At 44.0% G+C, this 22,336-nt stretch overlaps 1 protein-coding gene across 1 annotated transcript in view; it reads right to left on the bottom strand.

Annotated features, from left to right (window-relative positions):
- Positions 1–5,584: 5,584 nt before the first annotated feature.
- LOC133962010 (connector enhancer of kinase suppressor of ras 3-like) overlaps positions 5,585–22,336 on the bottom strand; it is a 33,899-nt gene continuing 17,147 nt past the window's right edge. Inside the window, exons 3-13 of the mRNA XM_062397440.1 lie at positions 18,483–18,685; positions 16,915–17,002; positions 13,384–13,425; positions 12,509–12,628; positions 12,258–12,317; positions 11,080–11,148; positions 10,434–10,580; positions 9,005–9,129; positions 7,335–7,522; positions 7,141–7,227; positions 5,585–6,853 (exon numbers count right to left, since the gene is read on the bottom strand). Coding sequence (XP_062253424.1) covers positions 6,564–6,853; positions 7,141–7,227; positions 7,335–7,522; positions 9,005–9,129; positions 10,434–10,580; positions 11,080–11,148; positions 12,258–12,317; positions 12,509–12,628; positions 13,384–13,425; positions 16,915–17,002; positions 18,483–18,685 — 1,419 coding nt within the window. The 3' untranslated portion in view covers positions 5,585–6,563. The remainder of the gene's footprint in view (positions 6,854–7,140; positions 7,228–7,334; positions 7,523–9,004; positions 9,130–10,433; positions 10,581–11,079; positions 11,149–12,257; positions 12,318–12,508; positions 12,629–13,383; positions 13,426–16,914; positions 17,003–18,482; positions 18,686–22,336) is intronic.

Raw genomic sequence — 22,336 nt, 5'->3', positions numbered from 1 at the left:
ATTGGTCACACCATTGTGCCGCTCAATCTCCCATCATGATCCATGCTGAGAATTGTCATGGCACTTAGCTAGTGTCCTCCCCCCCTCCCACCCAGAAACTCTTTGCGTGTGTTTGTGTGTGAGGAGTTTGGGGGGGGGGGGGGGGGGGGGGGCAAACAGAGTGGCTATTATTTAGCAGGGGAATCTCTCAGAGTAAAGGGGGAAGGGTGCGGGATGATATCAGATTCGAGCTCGGCCAGGTTGGCTGAGCCTCCCGCCCTCCCTCCGCTGTTGGTGGTAACCGCCCTGTTGCCCTGTTGCTGCTGGTCAGCCCCTCACGTTCGATTTTTGCCACATGTCAGCATTAAATCTCTAAATGCAGTTTTGAATATCAGGAAATGAGGATCTGATTTGAAACGAATTAGCTCCCGTGCAATAAAACAAAAGCAATAAAACACTCCCTTCGCTCCGTTTCTGTCGCGCTGACATCAAGGTCAAGGTTTTCTTGTTTGGTGCCACAACAACAAGTCACCACCGGACCATAAATCTGAACCAGTGGGATTGGTTCACTTGCCACAGTTGACTAAGGGCTCAATCCATCTGACCTTGCATGGTCTGAAGGATTGACACAGACTTATGGGACTGCAGTGTACGGTCTGTATGTAAAGACAGGAAAGCAGCCCTTTGGTTTACCCCTGTGGTCGTTCCATTTCCACATCTGCCATAGCTAATAGGTGCTGGATCAATTTCCCCTCTCGCCTCACATTCAATGAGAAAACTGGTATAGGAGCCAGTGGAGCACACATCTCCACCAAGGCCAAAACAATCCTACACACGGTTGTCTAGTACTTACAGTGGAAATATAAGAGAAAAACGCAAGTGGTCCGATGACCTAAATGATTTATTTGTCAATAAAAATAGTCCTAAATGTTGGAGAATCAAGGCAAGTGCAAATATGTTGAAAAACACCCAATGTTGCAATGTTTATGAAAGTTGAAGAGGTAACAAAACTGCCTTCAGCCAGGAAGGAAGCTCTATAGTCGGAAAATCCGTTCCTTAGAGGGAAAATTCACATGAGCGCCATCTCAAGTTAGAGCTAACATTTTGGTTCAGGAGTTGCTGATCACTTATAAACCACTGAACATAATTTTACAATCAGCTCTAACTAGTCACTTTTACTGTGAAGGTGTCAAATGACTCACTGTTGCATCTCTTACAAGCACCTTGCACCACTGTTAGCCAATATAGATGCTTTCATGATTCAAATGTTTTAGGAATGAATGAATTATTTAGGTGCCTGTTACATCTGATCCTTTTTTCTTTGTTCTTTGTTATCATGCAGACATTGGAGAGACGTGTCAGAATCTTGTTTAAACTCTCCAAACACATAAACACAGTACATTTGGATCACAGTGTTCTTTCCACATTCTGAAACGTGAGGAAACAGCAAAGTAGGAACAACGACTTCACAACTCGGTGGAGGAGCTGAAAGTAGCAGCTACAGAATTAGTTTGATAAGACACTGACTGGGTATAGAGAGAATGGTTCCTCTGCCATTCCCCCTCCTCACCCTGAACGTCTGCTCCTGCTCTGGTTAACTTTTTGGATCAGTATCGATCTCCTGTGAGAAGAAGTGAGTAACAGACTGATAGTCGCAGCTTCAACTGTCAAAATCAGGTGCAACAGGTTCAAGAGTAATGACGAGCTATAGATCAGTTAAAAATGTTTTAAAGTCAATAAAAACCAGAGTTTATCTCCAATGATCAGCAAAGAAACTTAATATATGAAGAATTCTAAACAGAGTCTGTGTTTTTGTTATAGCAGGGAGCTCTTCTGCATCCGGAAGCCGGGGATCATGGGAAATATCCAACGTTCAGCGAGGGCTTCTCTACACAAAACCCACTTTATCACTCGGACATGGAGCCCAACAGAATTCAATATCACATGGGACTACCGGGGTCGCTGCTGCTCAGTCAAAAGTGACACAGTGCTGCTTTAACACAAGGTCAAACTGGGCCTAGAACTGGTCGTGGTGGTTGAGCTATTCAATCATAAACTGAAAAAAATGTGCAAATAAAATGAACAAAATAAAAGCGAGGTTAAAGAACAACATTAGGATGTGTGTGACATATTGTGTGTGTGTGTGTGTGTGTGTGTGTGTGTGTCTGAGAGAGATACATGATGTCATATCTCACTGTGTGATGTAACGGGCCTGTAACCGAAGCTCTCAATTTCACCTCCTCCTGCAGAGACTAAGGCCAGAGTGGAATTTCTCACATGGCACGCGCGCATGCAGATGCCGTCACAGACTGAATGCAAACACTTCATGTTCATGTCAATGGGACATGACAGCTACTTACTGCCTGAGAGAAGGACCAGGATCGAATATGCGGCTGATTATACCTGTAGAAACACAGAAGTCGACAAATTAATGGCTTGGAACAACCCACTCAAATTGCAGCGTCATGTTGTCTTGTACACTTCTTTAGATCAGACAAAGGCGTCTCTCGGAATTTTTTCCCCCGACACATAACTCACCGCTTTCAAACTCATTCGCAACCGTTTATTATCTCTATCTACGTTCCAATCTGACTCACTTTAATTTGACCTGAACTAAATAGATCCCGTGGCGACTTACTGTTAAAGGGTCGGCATTTAGGTCGCCAGTGGTTCTGATAAAACTTTTGGCAACCAGCCCCAGCAGCAGGATGGGAAGACAGGAAGCTCCTTCCCAATGCTCAAAATACTGCATTTACCTCAGCCGGGGCCTCACCCTGCAATTTCAGGGTATGAACTTGTCTCTGGCTAGTTTTTCCTGCCTCTCTATTGCTCACATTTTTCTCCTCCTCCTGTCATACATAAATCTTCATGTCTTTGTCTCCTCTGTTAAATTACTAGTCTGCTGAAGGAGATGCTGATCGTTTGCAACTTCAAATACTTGTGTACGTTCTGCCTTCCGACCGAGCAGAAAAGCTCCTCCGTTTTGATACATGCCACAGAAATGAATTGGATGCACATTTTTACGCTTTGTCACAAGGAATCTGGTTCGGTTTTACAGATCACCGAGGGGAAATCAATTTGACACTTGGTTAAATCCACCGTCGATCAAATTTCCATTTCCTCCGTGAGTGTCACATGCTCACCAACGATGAGTCAGCTGCTAATCTGTGACATTCACCATAGCATCTTTCTATTAATGAGGATGTGAGTAATATGTTATGATCGAGCGGGGGAAAAACGGATGTGACGCGCTCGCGTGCGCCTCTGAGAATAGAGCACGCCAGGGAGGGTGGTGGGCTGATAGCGTGGGAGGCGTTCAGTCATTGATCACGGTGTTAATGTGGGGAGTCACACCTCCTCAGGCCCTTCATCCAAGAAGCAGAGGAGATGCAACGTCGATCCCTGGCGTGTTGTCATAGATTGCAGTGGGGTGGAAGTTATTTATAGTTGCGAGCGCAGAAGAATCAGGATTAGTCATAGCAGTGACATTTTGAAGATTCCCCCAGAATGTGAATGTGTCGTGCGGGGGGCGGATGGTGAGAGATGGTCAAACACCAGAAGTATTGATGACTAAACAAAACACGACAAATTTTTCTACCCATCTAAACTTAAAATTCTGTTTGCGGTGATTTGATAAAGTTTCGATTTGAAAATTCAAGTCTGATAAAAAAATACAATTGAATATACTATTCTTGAAAAGGCAACAGACATTTTTATCTGTTCTTTTTTGTAATTAGATGGAGACATTTTTTAGGGAATAATTGTTTCTTTATTCTGAAGCAGAGCAACAATTGCTATAATTTTCTAGTTCATATTGCTGCAGTTCCTAACAAGAAGGTCACTCAGCAGAGCTCACACCTCCACCAAGGCCCAACAGTCCCATTATCAAACCACATTTAATTCACTATATCCAGAATTTTAGGTGGATCTGCACTAAATTGTACACACTCTTAAATATCAGTCCCTTAAACAGGCCTGAATTTCTTTTAACGATCTTTAACGCCCTGTCGTACACAAAATGTAATGGCTTCTTCTTTACAACACAAAACATTGATGAACAGATTACAACTACACCTTCACACTTGCATGGCTACTCTGTTGTTTTCACCTTACAGCTGTCACCATCGGTTTCCGTCTCTCTCTGCCCTGTATGAACCACAGCCGAGTTTTCTATGGCATATTTTCCCTGATCATAAAAAGCAGCCCACCCACTCGCCCCTGCACCCTGTGGCTCGTTGTAAACATCAGACCCACCCTGCTCTTATGTTTGTCATCTGACCTATAGACTGTGTGTGTGTGTGTGTGTGTGTGTGTGTGTGTGTGTGTGTGTGTGTGTGTGTGTGTGTGTGTGTGTGTGTGTGTGTGTGTGTGTGTGTGTGTGTGTGTGTGTGTGTGTGTGTGTGTGTGTGTGTGTGTGTGTGTGTGTGTGTGTGTGTGTGAGGGAGGGAGGGACTCACCGGTTGAGGAAGTCGCTGCTAGCGTACCAATCAGGTCCCTGTGATACATAAAGATCTGTGTGTTAACGCTTGTTGGTCTCGGTCCTGGTCGTGGTGTCTGGTCTTTTTTTGCTTTGACTTTAATGATAACTTTAAAAGTGCAGCCTCTCCTGGCAGGCAACCACATTTTAGACCAAATTTGATATCATGTTACGCTTTACTGCAAAAACTCTTCATGTTCATCACAGAAAGTAAATAAGTGGAGAACAAACAGTCATCACATTCACACATCTGTGATTTTGTGTTAATTTAACAATGAATCATTTGACATGCACAGTCCACTAAGGAATCTGCATTTCATTGCTATGTGAGCATTTGTGATGTGCAGGCATGACATGTTAGCTGTTAGCGAACTTAGCAGTGGGTTAAATAGAGTGCAGGTAGTACTTAAGCAGACCACAGGCTTTCAGAAAGTGCAAATTAGTAAAGACCGCAGGCGACAAACACTTGGCGAGCTTGGGCTGACCGAGACATGAGGACGAAGAAGAGGAAGAAGAAGAAGGAGGAGGAGGAAGAGGAGGAGAGATTAGAGAAGAGGCCCATCTCCATTAGGGAAATCATGCAGAGAGACTTGCTCGCCCTCGACAGCAATCAAGATCCTCAGCCCCGCGATGAGAAGGTGCTGATCCCTCCCAGGCAATCTCTTCTGATCAATGATATGGGGAAAAGCTGTCTGGCAGTAGTAATCCTAACCTCACGTTTAAATTTTTTAAAAGGCAACATATGTTCAGGAATAAGGTTTCCTGAAGGAAAACCGGTTTGGACCATATGGCCGTCCAGCTGGAATTTAAAGTTCATCAAAGAGGGGAGTTGTGACATAACCATCACCATCAGAGATGCATCGAAAAGAGGCATCTTGACGTCAGCTATCCTGTTTCAGTGAACGCTTAAAAAGAGCAGAAGCAGCCTCAAAGGTCAGGGTAGGTCAGAGAGAGCCTGCGCCTGCATTCAGCCCCAAGGTGTGAGTCAGTAACTAAAACTGCCCATCAATTAAAGCTGAAATAACACCAGCATTGTCATTTTCAGAGAGGAAATCATTAGCCCAACATGCTACATAGTTGTTACAGTGACTCCACACGAAATGGTAAAATGAAGACAATACAAAAGGATTCACTGAAATAACTGACATTTTTTAATAATCGCTATTCAAATCTTACAAAAAGGCAGATAAAGCAACATCAGACACGTCTTCCCTGTATTTCTCTTAAATAATACTGTCATTCTGTCTCTTGTGACGTGTGGTCTTTTCATAGCATCGGCCAATAAGAGGAAATTTGACCTGTGTGCCCTAAAAATTTGGTTTGCTTTAAAAGACTAGTTATTACCATCAACCAGCTGCATGTATAGGCCCCTTCAGGTCGGGGACTGCAGGGTGCATAGCTTTAAAACCTGCACAAATATCCACTGATGACAAAATACAAAGATTATTTTACAAACTGAAGCAGCATTGTCGACTGTAGGGACTTTTAGAAAATTCTTCTGAAGAATATGCATAGCTTACAAGAGGCAACCGTTGGCAGAGGGTAATGTAACGGATCACAAAAGTGTGAATTTAAAAAAGAAAAAAAATGGAACATGTCATGTAAAAGCACAGTTTCACTAACAGAATATGTCCACTTATTTTTAATCTTATAACTTATTTATGCAAATAAAATCAAACCCAGCAAAAAGATGAAGTGATAGTTGTCTGAAACGTTAAATAATGGTACCAGAGAGCATTTCAACTGAAACATGACAGTATGTACAGAGGAGTCCAGAGACCAGGCCAACGTGTCCTAAACCTGAACTGAGTGAATCCTCTTGAGGCACAGACGGGACCGGGGGTCAGAGGCGAGGAGGGCTGTGGGCGGTGTTAAAGGGGGTGATGACGTAATGTAGTGAGTTCTACAAAAGCAAAGTACGGTTGAGGAGTAGTAGTTGGTAGTAGTAGTAACACCAGGGAAGTATGGAGGTTGGGTGGAGAGGAGTGTGAGAAAGCCTGAAGCTGCCGAAAAACACAGCTGGACGTAAAAAAGAAAAAAAAAGAAAAAAAAAGGCACTGAGGAAGAACAAGACAGGAACAAGAAGCCCCGGACAGGAAGCGCATCATCAGTGAGTCAATAGCTTAAGCCGCGTGATCCAACTGACCAGTAGTGAGCGTTCTGCTGTTGTGCGCTTGGAGGTGGGGGCTACGGGGGCCTTCTTGATGTCCTCCATGTAGGGGATGGTGGCGCTGTTGTGCAGGTCTGTGTTGGAGTAGTAGCGGCTGCCCCGGATATGGTCCACCCGGACAAGGTGTCGCTCCCCCGCAGGCCTGTAGGGCGGAGACACTGAGGGGACCTCCTCTACTATGGTGGGGATCCTCTCGTTGCTCAGGTATCGATACAGGAGCTCTTCACCTGGAGCAGAGAGACAGTTCATTTAATGAACAGCAATAAAGAAGAAATAGCCTCACTCATGGGTCCAGATAATACGTAATAAAGATGGACGACGTGTATTTTACTTCCTGGATCAAGAAATAATCCATTAGTTCTGTGGCGGATCCAAATTTTTGTACCTTTCTTTCTTTTAGAAATTTTGGCTAATTCACATCTTAATAATGGAGAGATCTTGATGAAAAATCTTGAATGTTTAGATTGCCAAAATGCATGAACAGATTTGGTGTGTATCCAGAGTGTGTACATACCTTTCCTTCCTTGTGCCCAGGGCTTGGCGTAGGGATCAACCACTCCAACACTAGTATCCACTGGCATAGACAGAGGTCGGGGCTTTCCTACAGGCCAGAGTAATCATTATTTAACAATTTGTGTCATTTAAAAAATGTATTATCCTTTCCATGAGTAGAACATTCATGAGATACCCTGGTGAGAATGTACTGACCACGTGAAGGCTTGTGGTCCCTCATCCTGGGCTGTATCACGTTGGCCTCGATGGGACAGCCGACGCTAAGCTTGTCGTAGTCTGCGATGGTGCAGCGTCTTCTGCTCTCCTGGTCCAGGAAGGAGTTTGGTGACTCAGCGCCCTTTGGTCTTTTACTGATGCTGGGGAAGGCCTCTGTTCTCATCTCTCTGCAGGGGAGAAACAAACCGCTTGTGGATTAGTCACGGCGCAACATGCCAATCCTGAATACCACGATTAGGAAGATTCGAAAGCAAATAGTATAATGTTTCTAGCCTCAAGCCTGAAACATGCTTCTGCGTTTTCACGGGCCCGTAAGCGCAAGAGCCCTTCCGGGTCCCTTACGTGCTTATGTATCCCTCCTTACGTGCTGACGTGTGTCGACCCCCTTTTCTAAAATTTACGGCAAAGCTCCGCAAGCTCACTCAGCCCGCAAGGCTGTGATTGGCCTGCTCTACATCCCTTCTGGAGCTGCATTTCCGGTTTCATGCCCCATAATACCGGCAGAAATCACGGAAGATTTAGAAGAACGAATATGGACCAAATAGAAGAGCACTTGGCAGAAGATATCCGATGGTATGATCACTTGTATAACCTGTCACTGACTGGCGGATTTGTCCGCCAGAAAAAGGCTACGAGGAGCCGCAGTGGCTATGTAAATAAACAATCGACGAAGAAGAAAGAAGGCGTCTAAGGTCGTCTCGACAAAAAGCATTACTCCGCCTAGTGTTCTGGCGCGGAATTGCTTTGTAAGACGCGCAACGGTTGGGGAAGCATGAATGAAAACGAGTCTTGCGCCACAGCGGCGTGAAAAGACGCAGACGCAGTCGCAGAAGCATGTTTCAGGCTTCAGTGTTATTCCAGTTAAATAAATGTGTCAAGGCTTCTCCACTTCTTTTTCAAGATAAAGCCCGGTTAGCATTTTAAGCAAAGCAGGCACGCTCTGTCTTTTTCCTCTAGTTGAGGATGAAGCAGTTGTTGTGTAAGGTCTGTGGTTGGACTGGTGGGAGGAGTGGGCCAAGGATGAGCAGAACAGAAAGTAGAGTAGGAGGCAGAAAAAGAAGAAGTAAGGCGATAACGGTCCCAAAGGTTGAGTGAGGGGGTTACTGCATCACCTACTGCGGGTTGGAATCTGGCCACCGTCTCTCTGGCTACAAGTTCTTTCATAGCTTACATTTTAACTCCACTTGATGAATAAAACTTAGTTGTATGTTTTAATTTAAAAACGCATGTACTGTAATATGGATACGTCTGGCGTCCACACTACTCCGGAGTTTTAGAGCCTCTGAAACGTAAAGCTGCCGGTCCTATATGAGTTTGAAAGCTCTGGGGCTGCATTTTCGTCTGGACGGATAGAAGCGGAGATGTTTGGAAACAACAACAACTGCTTGCTGATTGGGTCTTTTCGGTCACAACGCATCCTTCACTGATTCGTCACGCTCCAATCACATGAGCCCCTTGATCACGAAATCCACCTGCACTATCCTCAGCTAGCAGTGTAGAACATGGATAATCGGTTCCAAGTATTGCTGACCCTGTTGTCTTTGCTAACAGTAGTTGTGAGGTAACATTCTGCACTTTACAATGATTCAACTGCTTACGTGTGTAGAAGCCGAGCTACTTTTTGAAGCAGAGGATATGGGATGTCTCACCGTGGGGTGTATGGCATTTGAGGGGGAGGGGGGATGTACAAGTCCATGATGGCTGGCTTCTCTTTTTTGGTCGATCCGTTGGCTGAGCCGCAGGGAGACTGAGCTCTGATCAGGGAGGAATTATTCTGGACAATAAAAAACAAAACAATGAATCAGTCAACACGTTCAATATCACACACAATTAATGATCACGGACAGAACAGATTCTTTTATGAAACCGAATTAAAAGATTGAAAAACAGCGAAAAAAGCTGGTAAATGGGAGGAGCCCGCAAGATGGTGAAATGGTGTAAGTGCTTGTGCGTCTCCCTGAGTATAAATCTTCTTGGTTGAGGTACGGAAAGATTGTAAGTGAAGTCCAGAATAGCCTTCGAGACGTGTACTTAAAACTGTATTCATTTACCACAGTTATGTTTCCCAACACTCAACAACATCGCGCCCTTGACTTGATGTACCACACTTAGTCCCCGCCAGTCTCATCAGACCAACATGATACACCGATAGAGCAGAGCTGTAGAAGTGATAGATTAATGACAAACTTAACATCTGCTGTTGGATCTCATGATTCATTCCTCCTTTGTTTTCTTCACATAGCTGCCATGTGCACAAACTGTATAACATTACAAAGCCAGTGCCATTCTTTCTTGAATCCCTATGTGTGATGTGTCTCTGTTTTGCCTCCTGCGGTCTTATTTTCACAGATAGCCGAGATGGTTAGCCATGATACCTCGGACTACTTGTTAAAACAAGATGCTGGTGGACATTGGCCACCTTTGTGTTGGGAGGCTTTGTTGTTTTGAGAAACCTACTCTTATCTGATATCTTCTCGTCTTGCCTTCTCAGGCTGTAAAACAAAAACCTGTTAAGATAATGTCCTGGTAGTCTGAGCTTACAACAGGCTTATTGTCTCCGTCTCTGTCTGTCAAACGGGACTCAGGTGCCCAGACGTGGTTAAAAGCGGAGCCAAGCCTAATGTGTTCACATGAGGAAGACAGGAAAATTGGATTACAGTCGCATAACCTTATTAGCACAATGTTAATCAGCTACCTCTGACCCTCTGTTCAACAAAAGACGTTTAGGCTCTTTTCTCTCAAGAGATATCATCTAAAGTCCTATGTTCTTCATCTGATGGGAGACATCTGGGTCAATAGTCTCTAATAACCCAGATGCAGTCTCCCCAGACACAACCCTATAAGCAGGCAACTTCACATCCGAGACTGAATGACATCATGAGACAGTTACTGTTTGTCTCTGAGAATACGCAAGAGAAAAAACTTGAAATACAATTAAGCCAGCAGCACTTTCAAGGTGGCTCTCTGACACTTGTCTGAACTTGTTGGTTCGGGAACCAACTCCCTACAATCTGATAATTTGTTGACAATGAAAAAAGGCTTTTGTTAATGTGTGTGTGTGTGTGTGTGTGTTTATACCTGAGGTACTGGCGGCTTCCAGCGCATGTTTTTAAGTGGGGCCGGGGTAAAACCCGTCGTGCCAGTGGGCCTCTTCTTGAGGAGGAGCGCCACACCTTTAGGGTCCTCCCTCAGTTTGACGACCAGGTTTTTCAGCTGCCAGCCCACCTGGTTGTCATGATGTGAACACACAGAGACATATACAAAGTAAGGTTTAGTAATATTGTATGTGTGTATCCTCAATTACCAACGTAGCCATTTTCACATATGAAAAACGCAGCTGGACATTGTCCACGTCAGACACAATCAACCGGAAATGTCCGAGATCTCAAATCTTGAACCTTTTTTTTGTCATTCTGAGATATTTGTATTTTCTCTGTTGTTTTTTTTTTTACTTTAGTTTCAACTCGGTTGAGTATAAGAAACTTCATCAACACACCAACATGCTGTATTTTCACATGGGGTCATGAAAATTTTACTGGGGATCTGGCCGGAAAAGTTACAAAAAAATCGAGAGCAACTGACTCAGAGTTTTGCGTTCTCACATACTGGAATATTTCAGGGGAAAACATTAGGACTACCTTTATTAAGGGTGGGCTGTATTAACCATAGCTTATGGTCAGATATGTGCAGAATATACAGTATCAATACAAGTGTAGGTTCTCACCACTGTCTGCTGGTGGACCTGGATCACTTCATCACCGGCGTGGATCTTCCTGGTCAGGTCTGCAGGCGACTAAACAACAAGCATACACTTATGAGGTCAAAGCCTGACAAACAACGTTCATACAACCATGAACCTACTGCCAACACAAAACTTACTACCAAATCCTTATAAGAAGGAACTTTTTCAAACAGCAAATAACTTATGAACAAACCCTGTAAAGTTCAAAGTCATGAGAAAAGTCAAACACTGTCAGTTCAATTGTCTTTCATGTCCCAGGGATGTCAAACGGGATCAACTCGTCATTATCTGTGATGATTCAGGTCCTGATTCACAATTAACAACCAGAGGTGTGAGGACTCGACCGTGGCAGTGACGCTGCTGCATTAGTCACCAACTGGTTGTCTCCGTGTGTGTGTGTGTGGGTGGATTTATTTTTGTGGATGCTGTTTGTGATATTTTGTCGTTACTGGAATGCATCAACAAATGAATGGTTCCTAACTCCTCCAGATACAGTAAATCAATGGGCCCTCAGTACCGGAGGAGGAGGATGAAGAGGAAGTCGGAGGAGGATGAGAGCACTTAATTTTTTCCCCCAACTAATATCAGTAACTTGTTCTTGAGAGTAAGATGCAAGAAATTATTTTATTCTCAGAATCGAAAATAGGGTCATTTTACATATGAAGAATGCAGCAGGAGATTCGGCAGTAAGACGTGTTCACAACAACACAGACATCTCAGGAGCAGGTGTGGGGACGCGGAGCAGGCAGAGGCAGCACATGCTGTATGAATTGGAGTTCATGCATTTTTGTCTGCAGCACATTGACACCGGCCTGCATCACCAAAAACTATTGAATCTTGTTTTCTTGCTGAGTTAACATCTTTATTTATGGAACCCTTTTCTCTACCAGAGATTTTTGTTTTCTTTTTGGCTTTTATTCAGTTTTGCATCTACAGCGTGTTAGAAACAACATGAATGCTCCCACTCTCCGGAGAATCTCCTGCTGTTTTCTCACAAAGCTTCTTACTCTGCTTCTTACTCGGCCATTTAAGTTCTGACATACTCTGGAGCTAAGTGCAGGTCTGAGGTCAGCTAATTATTATTTATTTCCTAACCTCCCTATGTATTTGCAATTACAAAATATATTCAGCCCTGGATAGTGGCAAATTGTTAAACTTACATGTTCTGTGGTTCCTGTGATGACATGTAACCCATCGTAGGTAGACTTGATGTACATCCCCTGTTTAAAAAACAAACAAACAAGGAAACATAACTTAACTTTGAGGATAAAATACAATATTCCCAGAGGGAGACAACTGTATGACAGAGATGTGGGGGGGTCACAATTTGACACACATTGCAGGCGTTCCTGGCCCAGACTCAGACAGCATGATAAGGGTTAAAAGGAAAAAATATCCAAGCATTCCTTACCAAACCCTCGCCCGGTTTGATATTGGTCAGCAGCACTTCGTCCAAGCAGGTGGACTGGCTCATCAGAGGGTCAGAGGTGGTTCTCACAGTCTGATCGCAGATGCTGTTCAAAACCTTTGACTGTGGAGGAGAAGGCGAAAAACAAAACGCTCCGATGAGTTAAATAAGAAGCACAAGACTTATAATCTTGGATTATAAGTGGCGTGTTAAATCCTATAATGGTGCACTGTGGTTTGCAAAGGGTACCGTGTGCTTCACAGGTTAGAACAAGTCGGGTTACGCTGCAACGCGTGAATCTCGTGACATAAAGATCTTATGTTTAGAAAAAGGTTTAATGGGCTATAAAGGACCATTAGTGCATCAGTGCACACACCGCACTGAAACTTTAATTTGTCCTCACTAGAGGGATCTGTTCTACATTTCACAAATTTATATACAAGAATTGGAGCAAAAACGAGACAAGAACAAAGACGAGAGCGGGATGATGCAAAATGGTACAAAGAGATCCTCATCTCTACAGTTGACTTCCCTTAGGTTGTCTGAGAGAGAGAGAGAGAGAGAGAGAGGGAGAGAGACAGTGCTAGAGGAAACTTAGTGTTAGACCAAGGAGTCTGGAGAGTGTCAGCAGCAGGAAACACTGATTGATGGCCCGGGCATATTAGTAACGCCTCCTCCACTGGCAATCCTATAGACCTGTCTGCTCCCCTCACTCAGAAAACTGACCTTGCTACTGAGAGCATGGCACACAATCACAATCTAAAAGGACATTCATCCAAACGATCAAAAAAGACCCTTTACCCCCTAAATAGGCCCTTCCAGGTCTCCTTTAGTTTATATATTTGGCAAACAAACCATAAGAGATAGAGTGTACTCACAACTTCCAGGATCTTCTCCTCCATCTCGTAAACACTGCAGTCCTGTAGCACAGAAGACAGTGATGACAGATCAGACGAGGGAGCAGTAAACAACAGGGAAGAGGTTATTTAATGGCTAGATAGACCGAGAGAGAGAAGTATAGGGGTTGAGTAAACACAATGTAATCAGCATTCCAGATATAGAACCGAGAAATAAGCTTTTAGTGTCAAATGACCTCTTTTGCCTTAATTCTGGGGATGCTGTAATTGCATAATGCCCAGTGTGGTTCGGTAAACTATATGAACACTTATATAGTATTGTGCAGAAGACATAGTCGGGGAAAACATGTAGCGAAGTTCAGAAAGCCCTGATGCAAAATAAAGCTTTGTTTTTATGGAAGAATTTAGGGGGACTGGCCTCTTTTCTTAAAGGATTTTTTCCAGCTTTAAGGACAGTGAGCGTGAAATGGGGGGGGGGGGGGGGGGGGGGGGTGATCTCGGTTGTTTGGGGGGCGACACGCTGACAAAATGTGCAAGGTCAGCTGGGAAACTGACCACAGTGCTGGACACAGGACTCACAGAATGCAGCCGGACTGGACACAGCTGAGGCAACAGCCTCCCCTGACAACTGTGTTGTTGGTGCTGAAAGGGCCCCTGGTTAGGAACGGTAGGCCACTGTGTGTTTTTTGGTGCGGGTGCGGGTGGGGGTGGGGGTGGGAATGCCTCAAGGGTCACCATCCATCAAAACAGAGGAGAAACGCTTCTGTCAAAAACTCTCGCTTATTTCCAGAGAGCCCTCGCAAGCCACAAGCCTTTTGTCGAGGCAAAATAAAGAGAAAACGGGTGCTGTGGCCATCGCAGTATTAGGGACGTGCATGGGCATGTGCCAGGTACAAAGCCTGCTCTGTTGCTCTTTGTAAATCCATTGTGCAGACAGCCATTGGGGAGGGGGGGGGGGGGGGGGGGGTCGAGCAAGTTTTTCCATATTTCCATAGCTTGCACATTCCGCTGGGTTAAAGGCGAGAGTGTGTTTTCACATGCACTTGGCATACTGTCATTACTGTTGGTTTGTTTGCATTGACGAGATTTGCATCTGTCCATGGCAAAGTACATCCTATGCTTCCTAAGTATTATCTTTGGATTGTTGATTGAGCGCCTGCTTGAAAGACTTTTGGTAAAGGAATACACATGTAGCTTTTCTATATTTCCTTCACTTGGGGGGAAAGTTAAAACCCAAATAAACATCGAGCAGGAGTCATAATATGTTTCTTTTTACATACTGTACATTGGTCCCAAAGTTATGTTAACATATGTTCAGCCAAGAACATATGGTGGTTTTAGAGAGAATTTAGCTACATGTGTGTTTGTGTGTGTGTGTGTAAACATGCAAGTGCATATTTCCTTTTTAGACACTGGCCCATGTTTGGATGACTACTCTTCAAACTGAGCCAAGCCATTTTTTTTATGTTTTGAGGTTGGGAAACAAAACAACGCTGTTATGTGCTGCAGACACTACTCGGCACATCTCACATAAAGCTTTAACGTTTGAGGAACCGTTTCCTTGTTTCACGCTGCAATAGAATCATGTGAAAAACAATATTGCAGATAATCCTGTACGTGATATCCAAAATCATCCCACATCTATGCCAAAAACCAAAGTCCTTCTAGTAGACAGGAGCCAGATCATAAACTAAGCACTGAGAGAGGCTGAGGGACAATTCCCTGGGTGTACTGATCCAGCACGTCATGAACTTGATCCCACAGCCGGTGTGGCTCAGATGACTCTCTGTGCACTGCTCCCTGGGCTTTTGATCTGTCACCAGAGCGATTTGCATGGTCGCACAGTTCTGGAATCTGGGGAGATGCTGCCTTTACACCAGATAGAAATAAAGGAGGGCAATACTTTGGAAAATGGCCTGTTAGTCATATGGTATCAATCTATGATGGATCGGTTGTTAAATGTAAAGTGTTTGGCCGACATATTAGCGAGAAACTACACATCTCATCCAATAATTCAGGAGTAGGAAGAGAGGACACACGGGGGAATTGATGAAAAATGTGTTCTTTGAAAGATAATGACCTCCATGCAGACAGGTCAGCCAAGATGGGTGATGCTTCCACGGTTTTAGGGCCGTGTCCCATTGTGTGACTACACACAGGGTTCATTCAAGCAGAACACATAAATTGTGCAATCTGAAAAGCCCCAATTTTGGTCTGGAGTTCATGAACGAGTCGGGCGAACCTCAAGCAGCCCTCCCCCATCAGCTAATCACTGTGGCAGTCTCCTGTGTAACCTACTTCATGAACAAGTGGCTCAGATGCCTGCCCGTGTGTTGTTGAAAAACAAAGGGAGACCAAATGGTCTGAATCGAGAAAAAGTCCAGAATCTTGCAATTTTGAGCGAAAGTTCAAATGCTTAAATTAGGGTATTAGTTTGAAAGCATCTCTCATCGCTGTTTCCGCAGCTCTACATAATTCTACGAGTTAGGGAATAAGGGAGCAAACTACATCTCCACTCCAGCTGCTGGAGGAAGCTAATCGCTCAAAAGCTCTTTCAGCACCTATCGGTAGTTTATTCCGCACCATAACCTCCCCACTTCTTCACGTGGCAGTGTGGGAAATGTATACCCCCACTCGAACGGGTGACCATGACCGAGCAACCCATTGTAAATCACCAGAGGTGGTGAAATCCCAGACTCTGGCGAGGAAACAGGCACTCTGGGAAAGGAATTTATTTTGATGTAATAACCCTCTAAAAAATGACACCTGTGGTCTCGGCAGCCACTTTCATTGGCAGTGTAAAATGAGTTGCTTATGAGACAAAGCCTTTGGGGGGGGACAGATTGTATATAACAACTAAAGGGAAACTCACCAGCTGCCTTTGTTTAGAGAAAATGTACGAACAACCACCGCTGGTTGGATAAAACTGTCGGAAGAAACACCCATGATGCAACGTTAGGGCAATTCTCTGCAGAGAGTCTCAGATATATGGATGTGGATGATTGCTGCGGCTCTGCTTTCACTGTTAGCTGCCTATCTGGCAGTCAGATGAACCACCTCCCCATACATGCGTCCAACCTCCACGCAGGAAGTGCTTTCATACGGTTTGGTCTCCCACTGAGAGCCTCTTGGAGAAGCAAAAACAGGAACCACATGGCTGAGGGAGTACAGCAGCCTGGGGAATGTTGTCAAGCACCGCTAAAAGAGCACCGGTGGCTTTTATGAAACTGGAAACACAAAAGCAGTGTTTACCATTAAACGCCCCAGCACTATGGGGGTCGTCCTTATTAGGCAGCACAAGAAGGAAAACAGAACCAAGAAAAACATCAGCATTTGCAATAATTTGCTCGAGACTGCTGGTTTCAGTCGTCTGCCATCGCTGCCAGACCACATTTCCCACAACTCTCTTCTCCTGCACTTTATCCTGCACGTCTGTGCCCCTGAGCTGTTATGTGCTCAGTGGAAAAAAGCTATTTTATGTGTGTGTGGCTTTGTGTGTCTGTTCCCCGAGGCGGTCTACATGGGTGTTGTTGAGCTAACTAGCTTACAGACCTGTTGAACTGTGGTGGTGAGCTCCAGGCACAGCTGAATGATCTTGTTCTTGGTGGCTGTGAAGTCACTGATCCCTGTAAGAGGCGTCCTGCAAGCAGACAAAGAAGGAAAGGGAGACCATTAGGAACCAGTGATGGCCTGCAGAGTTGTGTTGAAATTGGATCTCACTCAAACTGCATGACAGCACAATTTAAAAAACAATGCACAGAAAAACAACGTTTGATATCTCTGAAGTCTTCAAGTTGTAAAACACTAAAAACTGAAACTGGATATGTGACTGTGTAGTAACATGAAGTCAGCTATAACATTAAGCTTCACAGCAGATGCACCTTGCTGTGCTCACTGTGTGTGGGTGACTGACCAAAGACAGACTAGGTTGTAACTCAAGAATGTCACCATTTAAAAAAAGGCTACAAACTCTAAAATAGCTCTGCAAACATCAGGCCCCAAACCTCCATGCGGTCCCTGAATTATGTGAGTGGGCCTCATCACATTAGATCAGATCTGAGTTGAAGCTTTAGCAACACAACACAGAGCAGCAGGGCTGACATGTGGAGGACACTCCATCCAGATGCAAAGGACCAGTGAAGAAAGTGAGACTCGCCTGTTAATCGTAACTTGTTGCTTACTTGGTGAAAATAAAAAGTTAAAAACATGCTGATTTAATATTTGAAACCGCTCTGGTATAACCATTTCTCTGCTCTGACCATCTGAGCATAGACCATCAGCTGCAGCACCAAGTCTACGAAGGTTTGTTAATGAAAAGGAATGCACCATAGTTGATTTTTGCCAATATCCAATAATCCAAATTGTTTTGTTTGATTCCGGATACGATATATACACTTATTATCTTTTTATACAGAGAAGAATATGTCTCACCTTTCTTTCAAAATTGCATATTCACTAGGCAAAATAAGAAAATTACTTACTTACTTAGTCAATAGTTCGAGTTGCATGCTAATAATTCAATTTCATCTCATCTGCCTGTCATATTTAATTCTAAAGCCTTTATCTGCCAATGTGCTGTCAATATTATATCCAGTTAGTAAATGGGATGCTGCAAAAATGCTAACAAAAAAATATATTAGCATTTGATATTAACATTTCTAATTCATCTTCTCATTAAAAAAAAAAAATTACAAATGTGAGTTTATTTGATCTCGAACCTAATTCAAAGCACATCTAAAGACTGTTGTACCGCTCTCTGTTCTATCATGATTTCACTGAACCTACACGAGCAAAGCCTGCCACAAAAAGAGAAGCTTAACTCCAGCCCGCTAACACTAAAACTCAATCCTGGCAAACTGCTTAATATGCTCTGCTTTTACAGTGTTTTGGAGCAGGTCACCGGGAGAGCAGAGGGGATACAGACATCACATCCAAACAAAGATATTAATTTCACCCTCCCGTCAGTCTGGAATCAGCCACACCTCACACACAGTGTTGTCAAATCATGTCTTTATGCAAAACTCTTTGGGTTGCAGCCAGTTTAAGCAGCGATCAGATGTCAACCTGTTGTCATACCTGATCTGATACACAGTGCAAGGTGCTGGTGATGGTTTAAGTACCTGTCGAGCCAAGCCAGGAGGCTCTTTGCGGCGCCGATCAGCTCCACCACAGAGGTGAGGAAGTCGTTTGGGGGCTTGCGAGAGGTGCTGCCTTCATACGCCGGGCTTTTCCTTCTATCACTCGTCGCCATGTGCAGACTGTTGGTGGCAGCTCTCATCCTCACAACAAGATTCTTCAAGTTGTCCGTTTCCACTCCATAGTTCTGTAACAGTAAACGAATACACATTGAAAATAAAAGCATGCAATCAATCCAATCAAAGTCAACATCAAAAAGGACTCATCCTTCACAGTCCAGACCTGGGAGGTAGTTTCTCCATGTGTGGTTTCCTGCACAATAAATTTGATGGGCGGGATTTAAATGCACTTGACTCTGAGAACGAGCAAAGACATGAATTGACCCTCAGTTCTACAAGGACGGGCACGTGCCATCACCTGATTCCTATGAAGGGGAGCAAAGTTTGCTTTCTTGAGGCTGGGTTGTTTCCTGCTTCTGCATTCCTGCACTTTATAGGTTATTCACATGCACAAGGCAGCACATGTCTGTGTCTTCGAGGGTCACTGAGAACAGCAGAGTCCAGCTATGAACCGGACTAATGCAGGGCTTTTCTTGGAGGATGTCATGACCACTTATTGATGTTTTCATTAAATAAATGGTCCTGTAGTGATTTGTTGGTTAAAGGTAATACGGAAAGGGGAGGCCAGGCTCTTGTCCTGGTGACTATCAGTTTACATGGTGTTGCAATGCCCGCCAGCAGTGCTGCTGTACGTGTGATGTACGTGTGATGGGATGTTCCAGTAGCTAAATCTGCTTTGCAAGGAGTAAAAAAAAAGTATGTGTTGGCAAACACCAGGGGAGATCTGCAAGTGGTTAGCGTCTCTGTTTATTCCACTACCTCTTGCCAACGTGTGCTCAAAAAAACATACAAATCATTTCACTTACTTCAGTCCCAAAGGAACCACTGGAATTACTGGACTAGTTAAACAGTAGCTGTAGGCAACTTGACTCACATGACATGAAATAGCACGTTGAAACACCATTAAAGAGAAGCAAACTTGATCAAAGAATATATGGAAAGTCATTTGATGGTTTGGTTTCTCATTCAGCCATGCGCACAGTTCACAAGTGAAAACGTTGAGCCCAAATAGGCAGCGTGAGGACTTTCCAGATCAAAACCTCTCTCCTGGCTTTTTCATTAGCAGGCCAATCACACAGCAGTCACGACAGCTCTGGCGGGCGCGCAGATGTCCGGCTCGAGCCTTTGTCACGCACTGCCAGCTGAGCTGAAAACCACGCCTGAGCAAAGAAATCTGTGGTTCCAATCAAATACAATTCTTCATTCTCAATGACATTTCATGCCACATTTACATCACTTTCAAAGCCTTTTTATAGACTCTGAGTTAATCTAGAATCAAGACGGAAGGGATGTTTTTTTTTTTGTGTAAGCTCTTTGAAGGGACCATATACTGATGTAAGTGTCCCTAGGAGAAATGGATACTGGGTATCAAAGCACAGCACTTCCTGCCCTCGCCACAGGCATTACATGGATCTGACTTGACTATAAAATATATAAATGTCTGTAGTCTGGACAAAGAGTGTGTTTATATGTGCATCTGCTAAAATGGGCCATCAAAGTCTGAGTGTTGTGTTACATTTTGGGTTAGATTCGACCCTAGGCAATAGTAAAATACATTTACAGCTGCTCTGCGACCAGATGATCTGCCATTTACTGTGTGTTCAGTCACTGTTGGACACCGCTAACGTGCTCGTGACTATCATGAGGTGTTTGTGTTTGAGAGGGTCACTGGGGTCTGAGAGCAAATACAGAAGTGCTGGGTTTCAACACCGACTCTGCAGAAGGCATCACGGCGTAACAGTAACATTAATTAACATGTTTTTTCTTAGTCCCAAGTCAGTAGTTTGCTCTTGATAGCTTAAGCTTTTCCACTGGTCAAAACCCCACAAACATCTGTTTTCTGTCTGCAATGGGAATGGATACAGTCTGCATTCGTTCCCACGACAAATGACTGTGCAGGAGATACGGGTTTTTATCAGTGCTATCTTTATTTTTTTGTCAGTTAAGATGCTTACCCTGCACCTTTACCGGTGTAACATTTTAGCCGTTTTTAGACATGACCCGAGGGTAAAAATGAGTTTAGCCAGAGTTTGCCTTTCACATATGCACAACCCAGTGGGAGGTTCTCTGCACAGACCCGGGTTAACTCACAAAAACCCCACTAATTTAGGTGTACAAGAGTTATTTTTTATATGTTTTGGTAGTTTTTATGGTGGCTGTGGCCTGTGGTCCAGTTGGTAGCAGTGACCTTGCCACAGTTAAAGCTAATTGGATCGGGGGGCCTCACTTCCTCCCAGGGGGCCTGAGAAAGGTTGAGACCTCGTTCTTAATAAGGAAACCTCTAACGGACGAAGAAAAAGATCTCCTCACTAATGCAACCAGAGGTGAAAGGTCGCTGAGAGTCCAGCATTCCAGGCTGTAAGTTCCAAGAAAAAGAGAGAGGATGATGGCGCAATATGCCAAATGCTCTCTTCATATCTTTCATTATACCAAAGTACAGATGTACACAAAGTATTAGAAAGCAGCAGCACATTTTGGATGGAGATTCAAGTTCACATGCAAGGAAAGGACCATACTTACAAATAATAAAACCAAGCTGAGGAAGCACTTTTTATGAAGCGGCTCCAGAGGAAAATGACTGAAGTTTTCACTGTGTTGATGCAAAGGCTGGACAAGAATCTGGGCTTGATTACTGTGCTGTTAAAAGAGGTTATGGTCCACAGGATGTACATTATATCAATGAGCAGTGAATCTATCAAAACGTAAGAAGGCACACATTCATACACAAAGTGCTTCCATGTGTCCGATCCAATGGTTCTAGGTATGGAAGATACTATAATCCTGTAGTGGACAGGCTGATAACCTTGGAAGATGGGAGAAATAAGAGGTATATCAAATCTGTATCTGCTTTACTCAGTATCCAAACAGACCCAATCTATTTCAATCAATAAAATAAGTTGATTCAAACATTTGTCACCTACCACTTTCAGATCAGCGTCGATGGAGCATAAAGTCTAATGTGAGAAACAAAGGATTTTCCTTTCACATTTCTTTAGGGTAAAAATAAAACCGCCCCCAACGATAAATGTAAAGCCTTTTAAGCAAATGTAAAAAGAGAAACGCTGACACTGCGACCACAATCTGGGACTTTTATGGCACAGGAAGTGATAAAACTCCAAATCGATCCCATCTGCTTGAAAACCTGGTTTTCCTTCAAGTCGGAGCATGGATGGTTTTCATCGTTCTTTTCGTGCTCACTAGTTGAAGGCAGAGGAATTTCTGTCGGCAGTTCTTCTGGAGGCTGTGATGATGGACAACGGGTCAGGTGGTTCTCTGCAACAGTGACTAATGAGAGCCAAACGGGGACCTTTGAATGAACTGAGAAAGGTGGCTCAGGGCAGCAGAGGGTTGCAGCGACAGGAATGAAACCGACTGACATTTCTGTCATTTTGCTCATTTTGCTCATGAGCATAAATTCTAAACATATCTTTAGAATGTACATGGAATGTAGAGTGTGGGGAGAGGGCAAGCTGTCACTTGTTGCTACATAATAGACACCAATAACTGCCTCTAATAATCCCCCATAGATTCAACCTGATGATTCGAGCCCAAGCCCCTCTGACCCGATGTCTCTTCTCTATGTGACACTGCTGTTCCCTAATGTCCTCAGGCCACTTTGTCGGTTGTGGTGCCTCCACACCCTGCTGAGCTGTGTGGGAAATGATGAGCCCTTATGCATCGCTGCCTCCCCTGGCTACCAAACCAGAAACCATACAGGC

Source organism: Platichthys flesus, chromosome 10 (genome assembly GCF_949316205.1).
Source record: "Platichthys flesus chromosome 10, fPlaFle2.1, whole genome shotgun sequence".
Taxonomy (NCBI): domain Eukaryota; kingdom Metazoa; phylum Chordata; class Actinopteri; order Pleuronectiformes; family Pleuronectidae; genus Platichthys; species Platichthys flesus.
This window is presented reverse-complemented; position numbering and strand designations above follow the sequence as displayed.